Below are 20,093 nucleotides of genomic sequence, written 5' to 3'. Positions count from 1 at the left end.
TCTTGTACTATTCTGCTTTAACCCACATTTTACTACAGTCTTTGTTTCCTTCTTGTGCTGGCCTCAGGAGGGTGGCGTAAAATGGCTAGTCCTGTTTTACCAAAAGCACAAGGTAATCGATTGTTTCGTGAGTGCTGTAGATGATCTGTGTGTGATGTCCCCATGTGCCGTGTCACCACGTGTGTGCGTGTCCTGCGCGGGTGTGGGCAACACAGCCCCGTTCGGGCCTTCAACCACCGTGGCCATTGCTATTTGGAGTGTAGATTAATTAGCGTCATCATCATCGTCATCATCGTCGTCATCATTGTCATCGTGTCTGGAAACATATGGGCTCCACCACTTTCATTTGTACTCTGTCAGCATTTTGCATGGTGTGTGTGTGGGGGGGTTACACAGCGGTGTAGATGATGCTGTGTGTGTGGGGGTTACACAGCAGTGTAGATGGTGCTGTGTGTGTGTGGGTTACGCAGTAGTGTAGATGATGCTGTGTGTGTGTGTGGGTTACACAGCCAAGTTACTGTCAGCGGAGGAGGAGAAAGAGGAGGACGTGCTGGAGGATGATGTGGAGGCTAGAGGGAGTGACGGCACCCCGACCCCCTCTCCCGACACGGCCTTGCGTGAGTTGCAACTCTCGGGGCATTACGGGTCGGGTGATGCAGGCCTCCTCTGTTCCTCCGTCAGTAATTCTCTCATTTCCTTCATCGTCAATTCGTCCAGGGCTACGATTGCTGCCACTATGTTTTGTTTTTACCAAAATGTCTACGTAATGTTTTAATCGCGCTTGTAAATCGCAGGCCTAAAGGCCCAAAAACAGGAACGGCCACCAACAAACAGCACTACTGAGATATGAATGCTGTGAGTGATTGTAAAAGTAAACATGTCCAGTAAAAGCTATTGAAATATGGGACGATGGAAAACATACTGACTCTGCTGATGAGACACTATATGTTGAAACCGGACCAGAGTTTGCTTGTGTTGGGCCAGTGCTGCGGAATGGATACTCTCGTAGACGGCCGTGTGGCTGATGGGACAGGCGTGTGAAGGTGGCGCGTTGTGTTCACTCGCCGGATGTGCTGCTGTTGTGCTGTCGCTGCCGCCGTCGGTATCAGTGTCGGCGCTGAGCGAGAGTGGCGAGGTGCTATCGGCGCTGTCGGCGCTGTCGGGCGGCGCCGGGCCAGAGCCCGGCGCCGCCGAGCGTCCGTGCCTGCTCCACGCGCTCGACTCCTCCGACTCCATTGACCTCAACGCCGAGGAGTCCGACTCCACCAGCTTGAGCACCGAGCCGGCCGAGAGCTCCAGCCAGCTGAGCGCCACCTCGCTGGAGGCGCTGGGGGCCGTGGGCTGCGCATCCCTACGGCCCGCCCCCACCTCCCCCGTGAGCGAGAGCTCCCAGACCACCGAGGGCCCCGACTCTGCCGTGACTCCGTCCGACAACTCGGAACCCGTAAGCGACCGCCGTCCCCGTTCGTTCTCCTGCGTGGGGTTTGCCGTTGCTTTCAACGAGTCCGTTTCACAACGTCCGTTTGGGCCGGTGACGCGGTCCCGCGGTGGCCCCGCGGTGGCCGCTTGTTGTCAAGGTTGGCGGTTGGAATGCGGCAGGCCGCCCCGTGGTAACACTCGTGCCTCGATGCAAGGTCCCAAGTTCGGTTCCCAGCTTGGGCACCTTTCAATTACAAGTTTGTATGTTCTCCCCCTGTTCTTCATGGGTTTCCTCCGGGTTCTCTGGTGTCCTCCCAATGCTGAACAGAATTTAAGAAAAAAAACACGATGTAACTGGGATAGGCCAAACATCCGAATGCTGAAAATTTACTGTCAAATTACTCCATTGGGATTACACAGAGCAGCAACATTGCCCCCGACTTTGGAAACTTGCAGGACTCTCCTGAATAAGAGTCTTGAGTCTCGGACTCTCTTGGAAAAAACAGTAACATAAAAACATGTAATTATATGCTGCGATGTATATATCTATGCGTTGTTGAAACCTGAACAAACAATTGGTCGGTACTGCATTTTTAGCAGTGCACAAGCACAAAAACAACAACTCAACACATCCGTCAATAAGTACATAATAGGCAACGTTTCAGGTAATGGGCCTCTTGTGCTACGGAGAAGGCCCCTTGCCTGAAACGTTGCTTGTTGTGGATTTAATCCCTTTTCTTGCAACATAGTGTTTATGATCCGACTTGAATGTCGTCTCGAAGCTGGATGCTGCGTGTGTTGCTGTGAGGTGCTGGACTGCGGGGACCTGCAGTACACGGCCTTACCCATGGGCGCACTGCAGGAGCCCGACGGCGGTGGCGGCGACGACGAGGAGGAGGAGGAGTCCAGGAACGCGTTGCCCCGAGACCGGACCCCGCGTCACGGTACACGGCTTCAATCGCCAGCATCCGTTCAAGCCTGACTCTGCTGATGAGACGCTGAATGTCAAAACCAGTCCTTGCCTCGAAACATCTGGCAGTTCACCAGCATCGGTTCAAGCAGAGACTGATTCTGCTGATGAGAAACTGAATTTTGAAACCGGTCCATAGTTTGTCTTTGTTGAACCATCACTGCTGCGTCCACGTTGGCCTGCGGAGTCATCCGTTTGTGTTCCGCTCCCTGGGCTCGCGCCATCTCGGCTAAGCCAATCGTTTTGCCTGTCGTTTGGCTACCCACCTTCTCCCCCGGCAGCCCCCGGAGTGGCCGCACTCCTCCAGCCACGCTCGCGTCCGGTTCCGCCGCCCGAGGGCGCCGACGAGGACTTTGACGGCTCGGGCGCGGAGGGAAGCAAGGTGAGGGCGAAAGAGGCCGTGGTCGCAATGCGGGGAGCCCGCGGCAATTCCATCCCGGTGTATGAATGGGTTATTCTAATTTTCCTCCAACGTGTGAAATATTACTTGGGGAATTGGGCAAACATCCCAATGCAGAATCCTCCAGGAAAGAGGGTGTTGAGGCTCGTTGTGGATTCCCCGGATGGCGAATTTGACCATCCGTCTTAAGAACATGCTGACCATGTGCGTGCGAGAGCCTTTCCTGCGTTCATCTGGGAAGTCATCGTGAATTCCTCCGACTGGCGTCTCCTGTGGAAGCGGCCCCCCTCTGGGCCGCCGGGCTTCTCGCACGCCCAGCTCCCCCACGCCCAGCTCCCCCCAGCTCTGCGATGGGCTGCTCAGCGCTCTCTCTGCTGAGCAGCATCCCCCACTCGACCCACTCAGCGCCCAGAACGAGGCTGGGCGTCTCAGCTCGTGGCTTTGAACAGAGCTTGAATATTGTTCTCGTAACGTTCAAAATGTACCCACCACGGTCCAATTTCGCTACTTCTTTCCACGAGCTTAATTTTTACAACATTTTATAATATTTTATACCACTTGTCAATTTATAGTATTCCTTTATTCATAATTTATATTAATTATGTGCTTATTTTTATTATTTCCAGTATGGATGTACTGGTTTATGTATGTTGGACTTCTTTTGCACCATACGTGGCCAACCGTGCTCATCAGAGATGTGGGGGAAGGACAACAAAATAAACACAAAATGCAGTTCTTAGGAAATGTGTCGTATGTTACCTGCTACTGTCTGCTGATTGTGCTGTAAATGTTAGGTACATCTGAAGTGAGAAGTTAATCTCAAGGGTCCCTCCTGGTTAAATAAAAACAGTAACTTGTGATTTTGTACATTTGGTAAATGTGCCACTGTGTTTTACAGCAGTAGTTTCAAAGTGGGGGCGATTGGGATGTTTGGCCATGACCAGTTACGTTGTGTCTTGATTCGCTGCTCCCGCGTGGTCGATTTGACTTGCACACAAGGCGGCGCAACGCTTCTCGTGCAGACGGACGTTGTGCGCGTTGTGAAGCTTACGAGCTGCTCCTCCTCGTATGTGCCGTGCATCTCAGCCGCTTGTGATAAAGGGCATTGTGGGGGAGATGACGGACGAAGACACGCCACCCATCATCCACTGCGTCCGCCTCATCTCGGCCTCCTTCCTGCTCACAGGCACCCCCAACGGTCAGTGTGCTCGGCTCGCTCACGAGCACCGCTCGGCAGGCGCGTAGCGAGTGAGCGCAGGCCGGGGCACTGACTCGCAATCCAGCGCCCGCATGGCGCCGAGATGGAACCGTTATTCCTGCTACACGCCTGTGTGCCGAGCAGTGTGGTTGCTGTTTGAGGCAGCATAACAAGTAGGCGTGTTTGACCTCTCCCCTGGTGAAAGTTCTTGTGAGAATTTCTCTGGGCACTCTTTCCTTTTTTTTTGCTCTGATTTCTATTTGGTTGTCTTTGCTCTGATTTTTTGTTTGCTTCCATGGTGTAACCCAGGTCAATCACTCTTTCAAAAGAGACTACTTTGGTCTCAGTGCTTGTGTGTGTGTGCATGCGTGCGTATGACGAGCGGTGGCGCAGTGGTTAGTACATTCCGCTACAAACCTGGCGACCCGAATTCGATTCTCGCTCACGGCCAACGCCACTGATGATTAACTGAACCGGTCCTGGGCTTCTCTTAGGTTAAATCAGCCTCGTATGAGGACCCAGTGCAACGTGTAAACTTCACCACTGGAGAGACAAAGGCGGCCAGGCATGGTGCTGGCCACCCAACCCCTGACGTACCGTGCCAGCCTTCATAGGTGCTACTCGCTAACAGCACTTGTCCCAACAGTCTGGAAAGGCTATACGGGGGATCTTTGTGTGCGTGTATGTGAATTCAGGCCTGGTGTCGGACCGGTGTGTCCGGGTGAGCATGAAGGCGCTGGCCGTGGGCTGCGTGGCTTCTGCTGTCTCCATGCTGCCCTCGGCCTTCTTCCTGCCTCTCTACCGGCGCGCGCTCCACCCGGAGCCACGTACGTTCCCCCATCCCCCGCGCTGTCGCGTTCCCCCGCTCCTTGTGCACCGCGCGCAGACAAGCGCTCCTGCGTTAGCGGCCGCATGCGGCTCGCGCGCGTGGACTGGCACGGGTGAACTCCCACGCACAAAGGCAAAAGTCGCCCCTGTCGCCTTTACGAGGCTGTTGGGGCAATAGCTTTTGGCGAGCACCTACAAAGGCCTGCACGGCACACGAGGAGGTGTGTTGCCAGCACCACGCCCATGGACAGCACCACACACGTGCGCGAGAGCATGCCAGTGCGGTCCCGGCGTGACCGCCAGACGGCGTGGGCGCGTGACACCGCCACGCCGCCCGCTACGCACGCGCGGTTTGTATTTCCGCATCGGCTGATCGTGGCGCCGTTGCGACTGCGTTCCCTGTGCCGTCCCCAGAGGAGCAGCAGCTGAGCGACCTCCTGCAGTTCATCTCGCACCCCGACCCGCAGCTGCGTGGAAACGTGGCCGTGTTGTGCGGCGTCATCGTGAGCGCGGTGCTGGCAACGCCACACAGCGCGATCCTGAGCCCAGCGGAACTGGAGGGTACGCACGTGCACAAATACAAAGATCCCCAGTATAGCCTAAACAGACTGTTGTGCTGTTAGCGAGACCCTATAAAGGCCAGCACCCGACACGAGGGGGTGGGTGGCCTACACCACGCCCGGCCGCCTTTGTCTCCCCAGTGGCGTTGGCCGTGAGCGGGAATCGAACTCGAACACAAACGTAGGCAAGCAAATACACAGGCGCATACACACGCGCATACGTACATATGCACACAAGTACGTACGCACGCATACACGCACATACGCACGCATGTGTACGCACACGTATGCACGCGTGCCGGGGCAGTGCTGCGCTGCAGTAGCAACTACCTCCGCTAGAGCAAGCAGTGTTTTTATCTCACTTTAATGCTAAAAACACACACACACAATGTAACCGATATTCTCCAAACATCCCAATGCTGAAAATTTTTCCTGCAAATGACTCAATTTGGATCGCACAGAAGCAGCAACATCATCCCCTCCTGCGAAAGCTTGGCAGGACCCTCCTGAAAATGATTCTTGAAGTGTCGTAGGTGAACAAGCTTCGTAATAATACTCAGCAGGTTGGGACTGTCTGTACCAGGGGTCGGCTAGCACAATGACCAGAAGTGCCATTTTATTGGGTTTTTGGTTAAAAAAAAATCCTACGTCAATAGCCGCAATGCATTTGAATTTGAGACCGTGTGCCAGAATAAATATTGTCATGAAGCAGGAATGAAATAGCCATGCATGTGGCTCCGCAGCCGTAGGTTTCCGACCCCTGGGCTATACTCACGCGTGATGTGTGGCTGGCCCTCGGGTGTGAAGGTATCCCGGGCGTTATTTATTTCCAGATGTCGTCCGTCCTCTGCACTTGGCCCTGAAGGACTCATCGTCCGTCACCTGCCGGCTGGCCTGTGTGGGGGTGCGGGTAAGGCTGCGTGGCCTGTGTGTGGGTGCTGGTAAGGCTGCGTGGCCTGTGTGTTTGTGTGGGTGAAGCTGCGTGGCCTGTGTGTGGGTGTGGGTAAGAGGATTCGAGCCAATGATGGAAATTCCACACCCTCCCGATGGGGTAACCACCAGCAACTCCCTACGAGGTGGACTCGTGTGTGCGTATGTGTTTTGAAGCGGTCCTGGGGGACACTCCTTGGTCGTCTTGGCCTACAATGGATGCCTGGTGCAGTGTGTCAACATCAGCACTGGGGAGGGACAGGTGTCCGAGATGGAGCTGTCCTCATCAACTCCTTGTGCGCTCTGCCGGCCGTTATAGGTTAGGGTCCGGGTCAGGTGGCTCTCGCCGAAGCGGTTTTCCCAACAGCATTCGAAGCGGGCCGCGTGTGGGACCCGTGTCTGTGCGTGTGCAGCACTGCGTGATGCAGCTGTGCAACAGCAAGCAGAGTGGACTGGGCCTGACGCTGCTCTCCGCCCTGCTGCACCTGCACGACAACTCGTACTGGCTGGTCCGCACGGAGCTCATGGACACCGTGGCCGACATTGACTTCAGGTAGCGGCCCCCCCCCCTGCGAGGCTCGTGCCGCACGCCGGAAGCCCCCCACGGCCTCCCTGGCTCGGCCACTGGCCGTGGCACCGTGGAGAAGGCGGCGAGGGTTGGCGGATTGCACACACCCGACTGGCCAGGGTATGATGGCAGCAAAACAAGTAGGTTAATTTACTTCTGTCTAGGCATTGATCACTGTTGTAAGAGGTTGTGATTGATCTCTGTGATAAGAGACTGTGATTGTTCATCTATTTCAGGTTGATTGCTTTTCTGGAAAAGAATGTCGGCTGTCACTCTGGATGCGATGAGAAGAGCGAGGTACGTTCACCCGCGCTGCCCCCATTGTCCACCAAGGACAGTTGTGCAGGGTGTCTGGTGCAGGGTGTCTGGTGCAGGGTGCCTAGTGCAGGGTGCTCAGTGAAGGGTGCCTGGTGCAGGCTGATGCACTGCTTGCTGTGGCATCACATCAGACTTTCTGGCTGTCTAAGCTCGACAGCCGGGCTGCTCGGCGGAAGAGCGAGTGGCTCACAATTTCAAGGTTGCGAGTTCACATCCTGGTTGAGGGGGGAGGGCGGGGGTGGTTGACTTGGCCCATCATCCCTCCAGGGTGTTTAAAATAGGCACCACTTTGTGGAGAAGTCAACAGTCGTTGTCTTCTGTAGAGATTCACCCCCCTCGATGCACATTTGAGCAGGAAACCACTTGGCCTTATGGATTTACATCCCAACGTAACACTGCCACCACATCCCCATCACTCCTCTCCATCCACTGTGCTGGCTTAGAGATGCAAGTTGGAAAAACGAACATTACCAATTCGCTTCAATAACTTGGACAACCTGAAATTCAAGCAAAGTAATATGGCAACTGTTTATACATTAGTAAAATATACTTAACTGTATATTTTTTATGTTGTATTAAAATGTCACTGACACTGTGCAGAGCGGTGGTTCTCACCCCCTATGGGGTATGGCAGCCCCCCAATCCAGACCACTGGTCCCGGCCCCCTCTCGAGCCCCCGTGTCCTAAGCCCACAATACACAGAGACACCATGTGCCCACGCCACTACTCAAGCCGGGCTCACCAAGGCATATTTTTCGTGTTTTGCATCACTTCATTTTGTCGCCGCGATGTCGCGCAGACGTTTCCTGCACGGTATCCATGCTGCAACCTCCACGCCCCCCTGACCGGCTGCGTGCCGGTGCGTGCGCTGTGTGCTGTTACCAGGAGCGCCTGCAAGATCGCGCCGTCGCCAGCATCCTGCGCCTGCTGAGCGACGAGGACGGCAGGGTGCGCCACGCGGCTGCCGCCTCGCTTTCCAGGTGAGCTCTGCCACCACTCGGCGCACGGCCCTCCACGCCGGAGGCCCCGCGGGGGACGGTGTCGAGCCCGGAGATGAACCCTGGCGGACTCCGCCGGGGACCGCGCGGTCCGGGGGGCCAGGTACGAGAAGGTCGTTGGAGCGCACGGCGCACGCACGGGATAATCCGTTCGTGCCGCGTCCCTGCACAGGTTGGTGCCGAATTTGTTCTTCGAGTGCGACCAAGCCCAGAGCGACCCCGTGGTGGCTATCGCGAGGGCCCACACGGCCTCCTGCCTCGAGCTGCTCGTGCACGAGAACTCCGCACCACCGCGGTACTACGCGCCCGGGGCAGCCACGGCTGCTGCGTGGTGAGACACGCACATGCGCACGCACACGTACACACACGCGCGCACACATGCACACGTACACACGCGCGCACACACACACGCACGTACATGCATGTACACACACGTACACACACACACGCACACGTACGTACACGCGTACACACACATACACACACGCAAAACAAATATGAAACTTGTCTCTCGCAGTCCCTATCGTGGCTACGAGACATCCTGCACGGCCAACGCAACTTTGGAAAACAATTTGTCCAGAATTATCACAGCCATCTCCACGGCGCTCAACCGATCCAAATCGCGACATTTAAAAGTAAGTTCTGGCCATCTTTACTTGAATCGTGAATAATAATTACAATCATTTATGATATACCAAATGTCATACAGTAGGTGGCGATGTTGCTGTTAAGTGGAAACCACATTGCGTAATCTGCAGTGTAAGTTCAGCATTGTTACACATTACATTATTTGGTTCTTTCGGTAAAGTTACGTAGATAGAAAAATATAAGTAAATAAATAAAAATAAAATAATAAAAAACTTAAAACCACTAATGTAGACTGTAGCCTGGTTCTAAATCGGAGTGAGTGTACCGGCAGTCTATAATGTAGACTGTAGCCTGGTTATTAAGCTGGGTGAGTGTACTGGCAGTCTATAATATAGACTGTAGCCTGGTTATTAAGCTGGGTGAGTGTACTGGCAGTCTATAATGTAGACTGTAGCCTGGTTATTAAGTTTGGTGAGTGTACTGGCAGTCTATAATGTAGATGTAGACTATCCTGGTTAGTAAGTTTGGTGAGTGTACTGGCAGTCTGTAATGTAAATTGTAGCCTGGTTTTTAAGCTGGGTGAGTGTACTGGCAATCTATAATGTAGACTGTAGCCTGGTTATTAAGCTGGTGAGCGGATTGGCAGTCTATGATGTAGACTGCAGCAATGGTTATTAAGCTGGTGAGGTTATTGGCAGTCTATGATGTAGAGACAAAGGCGGCCGGGCGTGGTGCCATACCGGCCTTCATAGGCGCTCGCGAACAGCACTTGCCCCAACAGTCTGTTAAGGCTATCCGGGGGATCTTTGTGTTTGCCTGCCCATCTAATACCGTGTGGCTGTCTTGTGTTTCAGTTTGGTTGCTGTGAAGCCCTGTACCTGCTCTCAGCTGCGTACCCCGTGAGCATGTGGAGCAATGGCTGGCACTGTGGCTTTGTGCCTGCACCAGCCCCACCGCCAGCACATGCGAGGCCACAGCTGCCCTTGACAAACACACCCAGGTATGGGACGCCAAGAAAGGCGTCATCCCCGCAGTGCAGAATTGTCTGTGCCCAGCCACTGCATGCCCAAGCAGCTTCTGTCTGGCCGGATCGAGAGGACTAAATGGGCGCGGCACGGGATAGAGAAGAGATGGGCTGATCCGTTACAGGAGGATGTGGACCTGAGTTGACTTGCCAAAGACCGGCACGAGCGGTGTCAAGATTGTGAAGCACGCTACTGGGCAATTAGAAGCTCCCCATAGTGAGCGGAGTGCCCTGCAGTTAAAGTGCTGCAAGCGGGCACACATTGTGCATCTGCTAAATCTTAGTCAGCGAATCCATTACACCTGGATCTATCCCGTGACCTCCTGTCAGCGAGCCTTCGACACTTCACGTGGCCTCAACGTGCACATAGCCTGGCACAAGCGTCGTGGTGACGTCACCGCCACTTAGTGGCGAATGGCGGTTGTTGTTGTGTGCATGTGCGCGTGTGCAGGACGGGTGTGGAGGGGGGTGGCCGCGTGTCGGTGCTGCCCATCTTGCTGACGCTGCTCTCATCGTCGTGGTTCCCCCTGGACCTGCCGGCCCACCAGGACGCCCTCCTGCTCACGGGGAACCTCATCGCCGGTAGGAGCACGGCTCTCTCGTTCGCTCCTCTTGCCGTTACTCACACCGAGCGACCAACGAAAATTGCCGTCGTTCCTGCTCGTTAAATTTTCCGGCCGACTGCCGGGCGCAGTCGAAAAGTTGCGAGTTCAAATCCTAGTTGGGTGTTGACACGGCTCATCATCCTAATGGGATGGATAAATTGAGTACAACGTTGTACGGAAGTTAACGGTGGTTGTCCTAGGGACACACTCGCCCCTGCCATATGATTGGTGGTGAGTGCCGGGTGGCGAGTGTGGTGCGGCGAGTGCCAGGCGAGGAGTGCCGGGTGGCGAGCGCGTGTCCTGTGCACGCAGCGGTGGCATGCAGGTCGCTGCGCAGGCCATGCGTGTCCGAGGACGACGCAGCGATGCCCAAGGTGGAGGAGCCGTGGGCCGCGCTAGCCGACCGCTCGCTGGTGCCCATGGTGGAGCAGCTCTTCTCCCACCTGCTCAAGCTGCTCAACATCTGCACGCACGTGCTGGATGACGTCCCTCCCGTCCAGCCCACTCTCAAGGCAACGCTCGCACTCTCTCCATCTATCTCGCATAAGCACCCCCCCTAAGGATGCTGCTGGGGGTGGTATGGTGGATATTTTGTATCCACTTTGTCGTCGGGAACCGGGCACATCGGCCGGTGACGTACCACGGTCGCCACTCGGCAGGCCACCCCGGTTAATACTGCGGGTATATTAGTCGTAAAAATACTACGTGCCGTTTGCTTCGCCGTGGACATTCAAAATCTTCTGGCGTCATTCAAAAAGAGTAGACTTGTTGCGAACCTACTGCAGGCCGTGTCTGCCAAACGTAGCGCCTGCCTTCGCAAGAGCCTCGCGCTTTAAGAAAGGCACGAACACCGCGTGCGCGACGATTTGACTCAATCACCACCGTCTGCTCTGGAGTGCAGCCCACATTGCCAACGCTGCCGAGCGCCCCTTCCCTGAGTCCCATCCGCAAGAAGACCAAAGAGAGGGACGCCGTGGAGTTCCCCCCGGCTCCCGCGAGCCCCCGCAAGCCCGGCGAGCCAGGCGCCGGTGAGAACGCCGCGCTGCTCGCGTTTTGACAAACCGCACTCGGGGGCTCCCCGCTCGCGCGAGCGAGCGACCGGGCACCGCATGCCTGCGCTGTGGGTGGTGGAAATTCCACGTTCCCATTATGGCGGTCAGTCTCCCTACGCGTTGACCGCTCGCAAATTCTTACGTGGTAACGTTTGCTTCGTCGCCCAGTGAGGGGACGGTGGTCCGAGTTAACCTGCGACCGATCAACGTTTAAGCTGAATGCACCGCGGAGATCGTTTGTTCGTACAACGCAAGGCACTCTCGCAAATTAGACCCGGCCTTGTCTTTCCTGAGGTCCCCCCCCCCCATTAAACATTTATAAAAGATTAGTTCTGGTTTTTAAAACCTCCCGCGTCTCCTTTCACTAATTTACATTGCGTAATAAAGGTAATAATAATGTAATTGTATATAGCATCCCACGCTGCTGGATATTAATTGTGTATAGAACAGGACCACTACCAAGGAAATGAAAACCCTACTACCAAGCAAAATCTAAAATTAATAAACAAATTAAGAAATGGCACCGGCAGAGATGATGCGCTGAGTAGAACGCTGCGTCGCCGCAGGCAAGGCGGGCGAGGGCAGCGGTGGCGGAGTGGGCCGCAGCGTGCCGCTGCTGGGTGGCTTCTACCACCTGCCCCACTACGTCCGTCTGCACGACATCCTCAAGGCCACCTACACCAACTACAAGGTGCCAGGACACGCGGCACCGTGCGACACCTCGTAGGCCGTGCTCATCACGCCATTTCCTGCTCTCTCATTCCACGCGGCGGAGGGTTTCACGACACGCGTTTGGTCACATCGTTCCGTGGCCAAACCCAAAAATCAATTACAAATCGGAGTGTCACATACGTCATCTTTTGTGGACGTGAAACCCTAACCCCGGCCCGTGCTGTCGTGCCCTTTGCCAGATGTCGCTGGACATGCTGAGTCTGAGTGAGAAGTTTGGTGGATTTCTGGGCACGGTGCTCGACGTGCTGGCCCAGCTCTTGGAGATTGCGACGCTTCAGGACGTGGGGAAGGTAACTCCAACAAGTAGTTAACGACGATGCAGGTCCCGATAAAGGGTTTGGAAACATTGTCCTCAACATTATTCCTGATACTAGATTAAAAACATTAGGATCTATTAATTAATTCTTCACTGTTAAGCATAAGTAAACTTTTGCATTTATTCACCGCTTATATGTATTAGCATCTCCAAGAATCTGACAACAGTATCCAGAAGATATGAGGCTGGAACAAAAGAAATACAAACACAGCAGCAGGTACCCCCCGTGTAGCCATAGCAGGCTGTTGGGGTAAGTGCAGCACGGCACACAAGGGGGTGAGTGGCCCACACCACGCCCGGCTACCTTGTCTCCCCAGTGCTGATGTTAACGCACCACACCAGGTACTGATTTAAGGCTGAGCCAACCTAGGGGAGGCCCAGGACCGATTAAAATATTCGCCACCGTTATTGACCTTGAGTGGGTATCAAACTCTCCGGGTTTGTGCACGGCGTCCTTACAAATGCGCCACCACCGCCGCACACTCTCTCTCACGTACAATCGGGGCACAGCAGCCACCACAGGTTACATTTGTGATGAGCACGTAACCCGCACAGAGCGAGAGACATTTGACTTCGTCGGGCACCTTGCCTTCAGCACAACCTGTGTTCAGTTTGGTGTTATGATTTCATTACAGTACGCCGAAGAGGTTCTGGGATATTTAAAATCCTGCTTCAACCGTGAACCGACAGTCACCACACTGTGTGTGCAGCAGGTATGCGCGGAGTGATGCACCACCACCACCACCACACGACTCCTCTCACAAGCAGTCGAGTCACTCGTGCAGTGTAAATCCTCGCCCGTACACGGCACGTGTCGAAGAGTTGCAATCCTATGAGCAACGTTAATAACAGCGATACGCTACCCTCATGGTGGATGGCAGGAAGGCATTGCAGTGGTGACGCTCGCGCCTCACAGCAAGACACCTGGGTTCGACTCCTGACTAGAGCACCTCTGTGTGGAGTATGTTTGTTCTCCCCCTGTTCTGAATGGGTTTCCTCCGGGTTTTGTTGTATCTAAAAACACATACAGTACAGTACAAAACATGCCAATGCTGAAAAATTACCCACAAATTACTCAATTGGGAGTGCAAATGAGTCATTCAGGAGACCAATCCCCTCCTGAAAAAGAGTATTGAGACTGGGTGAGGTATTCCCGAGTAAACTAATAGTGGCAGCTCCACTGCAAGAGACACTCTTCACCTCAATGTGCTCTCAGCTGTAAGGAAAGGAGTGAATTAAGCGGCAGTGTTTGTGCCACCATTGCAGCTATTGAAGGCCCTGTTTGGAACGAACCTGGTGAACGCGCTGGACGGGGCCGGCGTGGACCCACGCGGCCAGGGCCGCGGCCAGCAGCTGGGCTCCTCGGGCCTCCAGCCGGGCCTCTACCACTACTGCTTCATGGCTCCCTACACCCAGTTCACGCAGGCCCTTGCCTCGGCCAGCCTGCGCAACATGGCGCAGACGGAGGTGGAGTCCGACACGTTGGGGTAAGCGCAGCGGGCGTGGGACGCCATGGCAACGATCCCTCTCTTGGGAGCCGCGAGTGCAGCAGCGGCAGCGTTGGCAGTTTGCTGCGCACAGATCGGGGGGGGGGGGGGTTTGGGCCTCGAGTCGCGGCTCGGCCAACGACTTCATCACGGGCCGCGGGACGATTCGGCGTCTTGGCCAGTTACCGAAACGTCGACATAGTTTTCGGGTTACTGTTGCACCGGCGTGTAAACACAATACGGCGTAATGTATCCACTCCGGTTGCGTAGAGAATCGACGTATCTGTCAATGGGAAGTATTCTAAGCGTTTTCTTTCGTGTAGGTGGTTCGATATCCTCAAGAGAAAAGCCTCCCAAGTAAAATCCAGCCCCATGAGTGCCACCAAGCAGAAGGCCGACAAGGTACGATGACTCGTGCAGCGGTGATTATAATAACAGTAATAAGGTTACTTTGTACATTTGCTATTCGCGCCTTTCTTAGGGTGCAGGGCTAGCACCAGGGAAGGCGCTGCTGTGTTTCACAGACAGTCTGCAGTTGCTGCACAGTGGGGGCGATATTGCTGTGTGTGTCATCCCATTTAAGTAATTTGCGGTGTAATTTTTCTAATTTGGACCGTGACGCCGACCCACAATGGCCTATTCTTTTTAAATGACGTCACGGGATCTTAAACGTCCGCTGTGAAGCAGACGGCGCGTGGTATTTTATGGTTGCTACAACACGTATGACAGCAACCGTGGTACCGGCGTTGGCTGACGGTGACTGATGGTGACTGGCGGTGACTGACGGTGACTGGCGGTGCCTGGTGGGCACGCTTCCTGCATTGCCGCCCCCTCCCCGTGCCTATAGGGCGCCATTCACAACTACATCCGCCTGTTCGAGCCGCTCGTGATCAAGGCGCTCAAACAGTACACCATCACCACGTCAGTGGCACTGCAGAAGCAGGTGCTCAGCCTGCTGGTGCAGCTCGTGCAGCTTCGGGTCAACTACTGCCTCCTCGACTCCGACCAGGTGAGCGCCAGCGTGCGTTTGCGTTGTTTACTTTTTAAATTCTTTATATTAAGTTCACTTGCTTGCTTGCGCGCTTACGACCGTGCAAATCTTTCGGTCGTTTTTTAACCCACTTCCCGTGATCCAATCGAGCTGACATTTTGCACACAGACTCGTTGTGCGTGACAATTTCTTTTCGTGAAATTTATTTTCCAAAATGTTACACTTTTTAGGTAATTTTTTTTTATATTTAATTACCAATTGCTTAATGGTGGCAGGCAATCATCTGACCCATAGGTGGCAACCATCTCAAGCCAGAGGATGAGAGGACTCTAGCCGCCCGTTTCAAAGACCAATGTGGGCTGGGTTGTGGCCCATTGAACACGCATATAAAGGATTTATAGTGAAAAACTTTGTTTTTACGGGTTAATTTTTTAGTTTTCTGCAGTGAATATCGTTGCCCTGGATTTGCGTCTCCTCTCTTATCCCAGACTCCCCTTTTCAAATTTAATTTCTTCTCAATGTGCTTTCTCACCTGGTGTTCGGTGCGGATCCATTGATCAACCTAAAACAATAAAAAATTTACTCTATGGCAATCGAGATCGTGCCTTTGCTAATTGTGACTTTTCCACACAGGTTTTCATTGGCTTTGTGATAAAGCAATTTGAGTTCATAGAAGAGGGACAGATCAAGTGAGTACCGTATCTATCGCCTACTGGTCGATCAATGCACGTGAATCGCCCTGGCTGCCGTCTGCTCTCACCGGAGTAACGTTGCCTTGTCGTTCACAGGGACTCGGAGACTCTGATCCCTTACATCTTCTACTTCCTGGTGTTGCTCTCCTACGAGCGCTATCACTCCAAGTCCATCATCGGAATGCCCAAGATCATCCAGCTGTGTGATGGGCTCATGGCCAGCGGACGCAAAGCCATCACTCACGGCACGGATAGCATGCAGCGTCGTACAGCGAGTTGGACGTGGAACACCACGAACGCTAAATGTTGCACTCCCTCCACCCTGACACGTGGAGTCGGTACTTCTCATTTATATTTGCAGCCCATATTACGATTTGTAAGTGATTTTTGGGTTAGGCGACCTAATGATCCGGCCAACGTTGGATCGTGAAACCCTCCACTAGCCAACCTAGCTGAACAAATGAAATAGTCAGGTGGTGTGCAAGACTATAATGAGCCAAACGTTTGTTGTCTCGGCTCACCGGTAAGCTGAAGGTTAATCCACACAATAAGTGTCGCCGCTATCAGACACAATCAGATATTACTGTGAGAATTGTTCTTGAACTCACCGGAGCAGTAAATGGAGCGAGTCGTGCATGACGTGTCATTATTCAAAAAGCGTTTGGCTCTCAGAATCTTTATTTAGACTGGAGGAGGAATCCGTTGAGCTGTGAAGCTCTTGTTCACAGATGTGCAGTGGGGGCGCCGTACGCATTTGGCGTTTGACACGTCTAGCCCTGGCGGATGACAACGGTGTGACTACTTCCTTTGACCTCGCTTCCTGATGGAGCACTCGAGCGGAGACGACCCGGCAGACCGGACCGTGCATCGTCACGGCTGTGGCCGATCGGTCGCCGGAGAGTGGCGTGCCGTGCGACGCGACACGTGGACTGGCCGTAGAAATGATCTCTCGTGGATCTCAGCCGCGTGGTTTTGACGAGCGCCGTTTTGTTCCCCTCCGCTCACTCCCCATTGTTGCGTGCGGCGCAGCCATTCCCGCCCTGCAGCCCATTGTGCACGACCTGTTCGTAGTGCGCGGCGCCAACAAGGCCGACGTGGGGAAGGAGCTCGAGACGCAGAAGGAGGTGGTGGTGTCCATGCTGCTCCGCCTCATCCATTACCACCAGGTACACAGTCACTACCACAGGTACCACAGTCACTACCACAGGTACCACAGTCACTACCACAGGTCCCACAGTCACTACCACAGGTCCCAGTCACTACCACAGGTCCCACAGTCACTACCACGGGTATCCAGCCACTATCACAGGTGTGGGTGAACGTGGGTAAGAGCGAGAGAGTGAGTGCGAATGAGAGCGAGCGAGCGGGTGGAGCGAGCGGGTGCGGGTGAGGATGGGTGAGCTCACACCCGCGAGTGCCCCCCGGTGGCGGTGGACGTGGAGCGTGCAGGTGCTGGAGCTGCTGGTGCTGGTGCTGCAGCAGTGCCGCAAGGAGAGTGAGGACAAGTGGAAGAAGCTCTCCCGCCAGGTCACCGACCTTGTGCTGCCCATGCTGGCCAAGCAACAGGTAGCGGGGCGCTGTGTCGTGCGGTACAAACGCATTGCGAGCTAAGCAACGATCGCGCAGATACTGGCCAATCAAAAACAGGGGGCGTTTCATACCACGCTTTTCTAACCAATGGGTTTACTCCATCCACGAATTTCTCGCCAATGAATCGACACAACGATTAATCCCAAATCGATACTTAAGTGTTTTTTGGGTCGATTGTGAGCAGAATCAATACAATAGACGCCTCTATTCGGGTTTCACAAGACCATATATGGGCAGAGACACACCCCTACGGAAAACGCCACCGTATCTTTTTCCCATATATGGGAAAATGGCCAAAATGATTTTGTCGTCTGTTCTCTGCAGTGATCGACATGGCTCCTCTGAGAGCGCGCATCGTTTCTAGAGTCTTGCTGGCTTTTCAACGTCCTCAAACGTCGATGCTATTGGTCCGCATCGTCCCTCGGGGCACGGCTCGCTCGCACGCATGGCAGCGTCGTGGGCAATCCTGCAAAGTGTTTTGCTAAAATATCCCTCGTGAAAGTTAGATTCTGTCGTCGACGAAAAAGTAGACCGACTACGTGAAGAGTCTGTGACGTGGGCTCAGAGGAGCGGGGCCCGGAGAGGGGGGACGGTGGTGTTGACAGCTTCACCTCGTCCCGTGTGACTGACCAGAAACGTTCGTTGCGACGTGCCTCCGTGGGTTTGTTGCCGAAATGCCTCACCGGTCCCCCGTGCGGTGTCGCAGATCAACACGGACTCGCGGGAGGCGCTGCGGGTGCTCAACACCCTGTTTGAGGAGGTGTCTCCCTCCGCCCTGCGCCCCGTCGACATGCTGCTCAAGAGCATGTTCGTGCTGCCCTGCGACGTGGTGAGAGGCTTGCGGCGCATTCGCCCCGAACCTAGCGGGGGGGGGGGGGGGGGGGGGTTCCCTCGTCGGCACCGCCGCGGCCGGGTGCGGTGCAGGCCTCGCCACTCGCTCGCGTGCCGTGTCGGCCTTTGTAAATGCTCGCTAACGGCACCTGCCCCACAGTCCGTTAAAGGCAATATGGGGAATCTCTACGTGCGCGCGTGGAAATAATAACGCAGAATTGCTGTTGTGCTGCTCGGCCTCTCCGTAAACCCCGTGTGCCGCCCGCAGGAGTGCGTCACGACGGTGCAGAAGTGGATTTCAGGAATCCTGGCGATCCTCCGCGTGCTCATCTCCCAGTCGTCGGAGGACATCATCTTGTCGCGCATGCAGGAGCTCGCCGGCCCCCCCGTGGTGGCCATGCCCCCGTGCGGGTTGCGCATCCCGGGGAGCGGGGACGAGACGCTCGACACCCGGGGAGAGGAGGAGGAGGAGAAGGCTCTCCCGCCGGGCAACGCGGAGGGACCGGAGGCAGGGGATGGCGCGAGGGGCCGGGCTGCTCAATCGCCCGAGCCTGCGGCCTGCGCCATGCCTCCCGCTCCCGGGCCTCTAGAGGGATCCCCTCTTAATGCGCAGCAGCAGCAGCAGCCAGATGCACAGCCGGCCGAGGAGAGGTTTGCAAGGTACCCGAAACCACCCCACTTGCGTCCGGTAACATTGCTTTTAAAAAAGCGCCTGATACCCGGCGAAGTTAACCGTGAACAACGTTTTTATAATATGTTACTGGCTCGGCACCCGGGTCTCCACTGCCCTGTCGCGGGTGCCATTTGCCTACTTGGGGCCCACTTGCCTTGTACTGCTGCAGCTGTTGTAACTACCGTTGCTGCTATTGATACTCCTGCTGCCACTGTTGTTGTCACTACTGCTGCTGCTTGCTACTGCTGTATTGCAGGCTTGGGCATCATTAGTTGGCATGTCAGCAATGTATTTTTTTTATTTATTGGAATTTATTCTATTGTTCACAATACACACATCGGATGATGCGTGTGTGCGCTGTAGGTTCATGATCCAGCTGGTGGGCATCCTATTTGAGCGCACGGAGAACGGTGGCGGTGGCGTTGGGGTGACGCCACCGCAGCACGCGCTGTCTGCCCAGCAGCTCGGCGCCCTGCTCATGTGTCTCATCCACATGTTCAAGTCCGGTGCGGCACACCTTCCACGCTCGCCACACTCGCCACAGTCGCCACAGTCTTCTCTCTTACCACGCCACGGCACTCCTCGCCGTGTGCCCTTTTGTGCGATCTCCCACTCCGCACGCACCCGTGCCACCGTAAGCCACGCACGCCGCTCAACAGCCTGTGCTGTGATGCTGCTGCTTAGGGCAGTGGTGCGCAAGTAACAAAAACTCAAACACGTTTGGCGATATATAAAGAGCAACGTACGCACGTACAGTAGGCGACGTGTCCGCAAACGGGCCTTCCTCACAGCACAACGCACAGGGCACGGCGTCTCCAAGCGCCGATAGGAGCTGGTACGCCGACGCCTCCCGTTCGAGGCCCGTCTGGCGCGGCACCGCACGGGAGCCGCACCCTTTTCCGCCGCCACGTCGACTCGGCGAGAAGCCCCATCGTGTTCGTGTTTCCCTCCGCCCGTGTCTCCGCGCCCGTGTCTCCACACCCGTGTCTCCACGCCCGTGTTTCCTCACACCCAACAGGGACGTTCCGGCGGACGTCGGGGGCGACTGTGCGGCTTCTGCGGCAGGAGAAGCAGGCCGGGCAGTACTCGCTGGGCGAGCTCAACGAGCTGGCCGGAGCACTCATCCCCACGCAGCCCTGCTCCGTGCTACTCTGGTGTCAGCTGCTGCTGCTCATGGATTTCACGGAGCGCAGCTGGTGGGAGGCCGTGCTGCGCACTCAGCGGTACAGAGTCCCTCGCGCCCGCCTCAAACTCTGTGTTTGCCCCTCCCCCATCATCCGCACTGCGCATGACGATGCAGTCAAGTTCTGCACATACGTAAAA

The 20,093-nt window shown here is 55.2% G+C and overlaps 1 protein-coding gene across 5 annotated transcripts in view; it reads left to right on the top strand.

The window, feature by feature from the left end:
• The window catches only part of HTT (huntingtin), a 48,693-nt gene that overhangs the window by 9,350 nt on the left and 19,250 nt on the right, over positions 1–20,093 (top strand). For 4 of the 5 annotated variants that reach the window (XM_078599677.1, XM_078599674.1, XM_078599675.1 and 1 more), the window contains exons 10-40: positions 510–617; positions 1,110–1,444; positions 2,228–2,363; positions 2,671–2,771; positions 3,876–3,987; positions 4,683–4,814; positions 5,230–5,376; positions 6,209–6,285; positions 6,719–6,858; positions 7,110–7,170; positions 8,077–8,171; positions 8,362–8,520; positions 8,707–8,824; positions 9,632–9,777; positions 10,253–10,383; positions 10,719–10,918; positions 11,308–11,434; positions 12,025–12,149; positions 12,370–12,480; positions 13,142–13,219; positions 13,773–13,993; positions 14,317–14,395; positions 14,841–15,002; positions 15,618–15,673; positions 15,773–15,921; positions 16,706–16,842; positions 17,126–17,242; positions 17,973–18,095; positions 18,366–18,757; positions 19,134–19,276; positions 19,789–19,993. In XM_078599677.1, the coding sequence (XP_078455803.1) occupies positions 510–617; positions 1,110–1,444; positions 2,228–2,363; positions 2,671–2,771; positions 3,876–3,987; positions 4,683–4,814; positions 5,230–5,376; positions 6,209–6,285; positions 6,719–6,858; positions 7,110–7,170; positions 8,077–8,171; positions 8,362–8,520; positions 8,707–8,824; positions 9,632–9,777; positions 10,253–10,383; positions 10,719–10,918; positions 11,308–11,434; positions 12,025–12,149; positions 12,370–12,480; positions 13,142–13,219; positions 13,773–13,993; positions 14,317–14,395; positions 14,841–15,002; positions 15,618–15,673; positions 15,773–15,921; positions 16,706–16,842; positions 17,126–17,242; positions 17,973–18,095; positions 18,366–18,757; positions 19,134–19,276; positions 19,789–19,993 (4,423 nt within the window). The remainder of the gene's footprint in view (positions 1–509; positions 618–1,109; positions 1,445–2,227; positions 2,364–2,670; positions 2,772–3,875; positions 3,988–4,682; positions 4,815–5,229; positions 5,377–6,208; positions 6,286–6,718; positions 6,859–7,109; positions 7,171–8,076; positions 8,172–8,361; positions 8,521–8,706; positions 8,825–9,631; positions 9,778–10,252; positions 10,384–10,718; positions 10,919–11,307; positions 11,435–12,024; positions 12,150–12,369; positions 12,481–13,141; positions 13,220–13,772; positions 13,994–14,316; positions 14,396–14,840; positions 15,003–15,617; positions 15,674–15,772; positions 15,922–16,705; positions 16,843–17,125; positions 17,243–17,972; positions 18,096–18,365; positions 18,758–19,133; positions 19,277–19,788; positions 19,994–20,093) is intronic. The other variant, XM_078599676.1, reaches the window with a different exon arrangement.

This window comes from Lampetra planeri, chromosome 12 (genome assembly GCF_965212315.1).
Source record: "Lampetra planeri chromosome 12, kcLamPlan1.2.h2, whole genome shotgun sequence".
NCBI classification, from domain to species: Eukaryota; Metazoa; Chordata; class Hyperoartia; order Petromyzontiformes; family Petromyzontidae; genus Lampetra; species Lampetra planeri.
This window is presented reverse-complemented; position numbering and strand designations above follow the sequence as displayed.